This window comes from Castor canadensis, chromosome 18 (assembly GCF_047511655.1).
Source record: "Castor canadensis chromosome 18, mCasCan1.hap1v2, whole genome shotgun sequence".
In the NCBI taxonomy this organism is placed as follows: domain Eukaryota; kingdom Metazoa; phylum Chordata; class Mammalia; order Rodentia; family Castoridae; genus Castor; species Castor canadensis.
In genome coordinates, this window is record NC_133403.1 from 11,838,857 (window position 1) to 11,844,922 (window position 6,066).

Consider the following 6,066-nt stretch of genomic DNA (forward strand, 5'->3'; position numbering starts at 1 on the left):
CAACCTCTGAGCTCTCTGGGACTCCTGTGGAATCCACTGTGGAGACAGATCTGATCTGAGACCTCTGCTCTAGTGAATGTAGTTCTTAATCTACAGTCTGTTTTCACCCAAATCTGTGCCCTTGGATCTCATGCAGTGGATCTGGATTTTTTCTTCAGCAGAGTCCATTTAGAGTCTCCTGTCTCTAGGCCAGATTTACAGTTTTCCTACATTGGGCCCTGCTCCTATGTAAATGCAGAGACTCATGCTTCTGAGCAGGGTGTCATGCAGAGCCACAGGAGTTCATCTTCCTGACTATGTCCTTCAATCACCTTTTTTTGGCTCCCTGTCATCCAGAGCCTTCTCCACCTTTCTTCTTCCTTGCTGAGCTTTCTAAGTCCTAGATTAACTCCAGAATCTATTTGTGGCAGTCCATAGAGGCTTGTGGATAACTTCTACCTTCTAGCCTATTATGTTCCTAGATCCTGAAGCTGAATACTTTCATGAACCAGTACATGGAACACAAGTGTCCTGAGACTCTGGCATGTGGTTCCCCAGGTTTAATTCTGAGTGGTCTGGATCTTTCTAAATTTACTAGTTATCTGTCCATCAGGACCCTTTGTACAGCTTTCCCATGAGCTTAGTTTACCCCATCACAAAGTGAGACAGAAGCCTAATGGAGAAAGGACAGAGCAGGACACTTTTTTTTCTGGGTGGACAATGTTATTTAACATTTCTTTTTTTAAAATTTCTTTTATTCATATTAGCATACAATGTCTGGGTCGTCTATCCCCCCCTCCCCCCACCTCCTCCCTCTCCCCTCCCTCTCCCCCCCCACCTCCAAGCAAAAACTGTTCTGCCCTTATCTCTAATTTTGTTGAAGAGAGATTATAAATATTAATAAGTAGAATCGAGGGTTTTTGCTGTTTGAGATAAGGATAGCTAGAGTGTGAGATTCCTTTCATTGCTTTCCTGTACATAAGCGTTACTTTCTAAATTAATTTTTCTCGAATCAACCTTTTCTCTAGTTCCTGATCCCCTTCTCCTATTGGCCTCTGTTGCTTTAAAGTTTCTGCATTAGTTTCTCTGCATTGAGGGCAACAAATGCTATCTTGTTTTTTGGGTGTCTTACCTATCCTCATACCTCCCTTGTGTGCTCTCGCTTTTATCATGTGATCAAAGTCCAATCCCCTTGTTGTGTTTACCCTTGATCTAATGTCCACATATGAGGGAGAACGTACTATTTTTGGTCTTTTGGGCCAGTCTAACCTTGCTCAGAATGATGTTCTCCAGTTCTATCCATTTACTTGCGAATGATAAGATTTTATTCTTCTTCTTGGCTGCATAAAATTTCATTGTGTATAAATACCACATTTTCTTAATCCATTCGTCAGTGGTGGGGCATCTTGACTGTTTCCATAACTTGGCTATTGTGAATAGTGCTGCAATAGACTGGGTGTGCAAGTGTCTCTGGAGTAACCTGTGTCACATTCTTTTGGGTATATCCCCAAGAGTGGTATTGCTGGATCATATGGTAGATCTATGTTTAGATTTTTAAGATGTCTCCAAATTTTTTTCTAGAGTGGTTGTACTAGCTTGCATTCCCACCAGCAGTGTAAAAGGGTTCCCTTTTCCCTGCATCCTCGCCAACACCTGTTGTTAGTGGTGTTGCTAATGTTGGCTGTTCTAACAGGGGTGAGGTGGAATCTTAGTATGGTTTTAATTTGCATTTTCTTTATGGCTAGAGATGGTGAGCATTTTTTCATGTGTTTTTTGGCCATTTGAATTTCTTCTTTTGAGAAAGTTCTGTTTAGTTCACTTGCCCATTTCTTTATTGGCTCATTAATTTTTGGAGAGTTTAGTTTTTTGAGTTCCTTGTATATTCTGGTTATCAGTCCTTTGTCTGATGTGTACTTTCTCCCATTCTGTGGATGGTCTCCTCAGTTTAGAGAGCATTTCTTTGGTTGAGCAGAAGCTTTTTAGTTTTATGAAGTCCCATTTGTCTATACTTTCTCTTAGTTTCTGAGCTGCTCCCCAGCAGCTCAGCAACTTCCATTGAGGAAGTCCTTGCCTATACCTATTACTTCCAAGGTATTTCCTACTCTTTCCTGTACCACCTTTAGAGTTTGGGGTCTGATATTAAGATCCTTGATCCATTTTGAGTTAATATTGGTATAGGGTGATATACATGGATCTAGTTTCAGGTTTTTGCAGACTGCAGAGCAGGACACTTATTAGGGACAACACACCCACAGAGACAGATATTTGACTCTTAGTAGATCATGTAGTTCAGAGGTGAAGGGTTGCTGGTAACCAGCTGAGACTGTAGGAGGGTTTGTTTAGAGGGAATTGTTCAACACCCTGGAGTTAAGAACAAGGAGAACATTTGACCCCAGGCTGAGAGAAGATATAAAAAAGTGCAAAAACAGAAGAAAATTATCCCAAACCTTGGGAACAGCAGTAAAGGAAGGGGAAAGAATCACTCACCTAGGACATTCAACTTGGTCCCTCCAAAGAACACTCAACATTGTGATACAGATTCCCTGCCTTGCCCCCTGCTGCTCCCACAGTTCCCACCTGTAGCTATGCTGGAGGCAGCCCTGATGGACCTGTGCAACCTGCATCAGAAGACGGTGATCTCATTGAAAGATGACCAGTACACGATGCCTTTCTTGAAAGGGTCCACGCTCCTTGGAAATAACCTTGCTATATATAAGTCACCTGCAACTTTCACCCTCTCTATGGATGAAGCACTATTCAGGAAAAGGAGTTGCAGAGAGAGGCCCTCAGTGATAGCACAGTGAGGCCCTGGGATGCATGAAAAATGTGGAATATCCCAGTACCAGGAGATCAGCTTCTATAGTTCATGCCTGGCAAGGGCAGGGAGAATTCTCTCAGGAAGGTGACAGCAGGCAGAGGATATATACAACAATCACAGTTTCAAACCTCAGGCCATCCTCTTATACACTAAGGAACAGCCATAAATAACAACAGCACTGTAGGCATAATTAAGTAAACACATTCCTATCATTTGAGAGGAATTTGCTGAGGCCCTGATTATTTTTTGATGTCAATGTGTTACTGATATTTTGTGTTTAGGTATGATAGTCATATTGTAGCTATATCCTCATCATTCCAACATAGACGTGAACTACTTAAAGATGCAATTATAAGATATCTGGATTTTACTTCAAAGAGTCATATAATGGAGGAGTTACTCTGCTGTGGGTAGATTAAAATCAGTTGAATTAATTATTTGGGGCTGGTTGATGGGGACATTAATATGACTCTGTCTCCTCAGTTTTTGTGCTCAAAGTTTTCAGTAATGAAGACACATAACAAAATGAAGAGGATGTTAGTCTGGTCAAAAACTGGGGATGGGTAGAGCCTGGTATTTTACCCACTAGAGCCATTGAGATAAGGGTGAGCAGGGTTGTCCACTCCCTCTTTGGGTCACAAATTTCACCACTATGAAAGGAAGTCAGGTAGATGCCGTGGGACTCAATTCTCAAATGTTCCTCTAAGCACATATTAGGATTTCGGTTGCTGGGCCTGGGATCAAGCTCCATGGAAATTCCTCTCTCTCATCCCTATTGTTAACTAAGCTCCCAGGACTTCTCCAGCTCTGTAACTGGGCTACTTGGTCCACCAAGGAGCTCTGGATAAGGGAGCTACCTTGTCCTTAATGAGCTAAAGACAATGGTGACAGGTGCCATGAACACCAGTGTCTTGAGTCTTATAGGGATCCTTGGGTAGGCTAGGAAAGGCAATAAGATTATGTTGTTAACTATTTTCTTACTGTAGCATATATCAGCATCTTACCTAGCTACTGTTCATTGTGAATAAATAACTCAAATGTGTGTTTCATTTTCTAAAAGCTTCCATGACTTCTGATGTTAGCATTTCAAGCTGTGTCCCTTTCAGATCTCCTTGGATTAAGGTCTCCTTAACGCCATGTTCCTGCCTCTAGCCCACCAGTAGGTTCATTGAGACCCCTTCTTTTTCTGTGAAGCTCCTCTCCCAGAGCCATATCCTGCTATTTCTGGGTCATTCTCCCTTTCCACTGTTCTTTAGGAGCAACTTCCCACTCAGCAGCTTTCTACAGGACCCCATCAGCACAGGGCATCACCTTGGCTTCTTGATGGTTGGGTAGGGACACGGTAAATCACTTGAACTGCCCCTGTCCCTTAGCTGCAACTCTCAGTCAAGAGTGCTGACCAGCATTCTTCCATGGTACATTAGAATTGGGGGCATTACATGATTAGGCCTTGAATGTAGATTAGAGGAGCCTTTGACACTGATCCACTGTAAGCTTGCATGGAAGGTTTCAGGGATCCAGTGGAGAGTTAAGAAGAGGTTATCAGAAAGAAGGTCCCTTCTGGAACAATGATGAAAGGGATGCCCCTGCTGGCTGGCCCTTTCCCACTAAGTGGCAGGACTCCAACACCCCACCATGAAACCCCAGGGAGATTGTAAATGAAACATGATATAAGAACAAATGAGGTAGAACAGGATTTCTGATCGATAACAGGATATTTTATTGAGCAGAGAGAAGGGCTGGGATGTGATGAATTGGAGAGGAGACCCCAATTCAGCACCCTTTGGCTGTAGGCCTCCGAGGTTTGGGTGAGGGGCAGGGCCCTAGGAACACTCTGAAGAAGACACACTCTTCTCCACAGTGCTGCCTTCATGTGTGACATGACAGCTATATGCCTTGCCAGAATTCCACTGGCCAGGTGTCACAGACAAGTAGCTGCTGGCCATGTACTTGTTATTGCTCTGTTTGGAGGGCTTGGTGGTCTCCACTCCCTGGGTGACTCGGGTGCCATCTGCCTTCCAGGCCACTGTCACAGCACTCGGGTAAAAGTCATTCACCAGACAGACCAGTGTGATTTTATTGGCTTGGAGCTCCTCAGAGGAGGGTGGGAATAGGGTGACTGAGGGCCAGCCTTGGCCTGACCTGCAGAGTCAGAGAGAGGAAGGAGGTTAGAAGGCTGATATTTGTAATAGTGTTTCTGACCACAGTCTTGCTGTGGGTCCTGGAGACTCAGTTGGGGCTCTCGTTGGACTGAAATCAGACAAGGAGTTTTAGGATACTCACCTGATGGGAACCTCCCAGGTCCTGTCTCTTAGGGAGGCCTGTCCCCATTGGCCTGAAACCTCTAGTACTTCTCACTTGCCCTCATAACTTACCCCACCCATTCCTCTCCAACACTGACTGGGAAAAGCCCTGTGATCTCATCATTCCTCAGGGGGGCATCTCTCTGTGTGGACATTTCCTGGCAGATACCACCCTCTGGATCTTTATGCGGGTGTCTGGTGTGCTGTTCCAGTTTCTCCTTTCTTTTATTGGTCAGTTTACTGCCAACACATTCCCTTGTCACCTTCATCAAACCTTTGCCCATAGAGACCCCTCTGGTTTACCTTGTAAGGGTGGGGTTGTCAGACCCTGCGGCTGGATCCCAGGGTGTCCAGCAGATGAAGGTTTTCATGGGGTTGGGGATGATCCTGGGCTGTGACTCTTCTGTGGCTCTCATTATCTTTTAGGAGATCTTTTAGTACTAGAAGCCTTTCCTGTCCAGACAGATCCTTGTCATCTATTTCTATCAGGACTCCCTCCTTTCAGGTGTTGGATGGGGAGATGCCCACCTTGGGCCTGTGAGTCCGAACCCCGCCATATCTAAGGTGTCCTGTCTGTCCTGGGGGAGGAGGAAAGACCCAGCATCTGGGTCCAGCTCCACATAGAGAATGTTTCCTCTTCCTTGTCTCCTTCCCTATTTCCTCTTCCACCTCTCCAATTCCAAAGTCCAAGGGCTCTCTTCACTGTGCTGAAAGCAGCCCCATAGTTGGGACCATGGAGGACAGTCACCAAAATGATGAGCACTTCATAATTGCCTCTGCATATCCCACATTCCCTGAACCCCATCTAGAGCCCCTCCTTGGTTCCTCTTGGCCCTGAGGCTCAGAGACTCTGCAAGAGAAGGAGCTGACATCCCAGAGTCTAGAGCATTAGGACCCTTTGAGAAGATTTCTGGCCCCCGAGTCCAGAGAAAGTCCCCAGAAGAGAGTAGTAAAGGAGTCCTTGGG

General features: G+C 45.0%; 1 gene segment (V, D, J or C); it reads right to left on the reverse strand.

The window, feature by feature from the left end:
• Positions 1-4,529: 4,529 nt before the first annotated feature.
• LOC109675420 (immunoglobulin lambda constant 1-like) lies at positions 4,530-5,384 on the reverse strand. The segment is given in 2 exon segments: positions 4,530-4,939; positions 5,173-5,384. Coding segments are annotated over 2 exon segments (531 nt in total).
• Between the last annotated feature and the right edge of the window lie 682 nt (positions 5,385-6,066).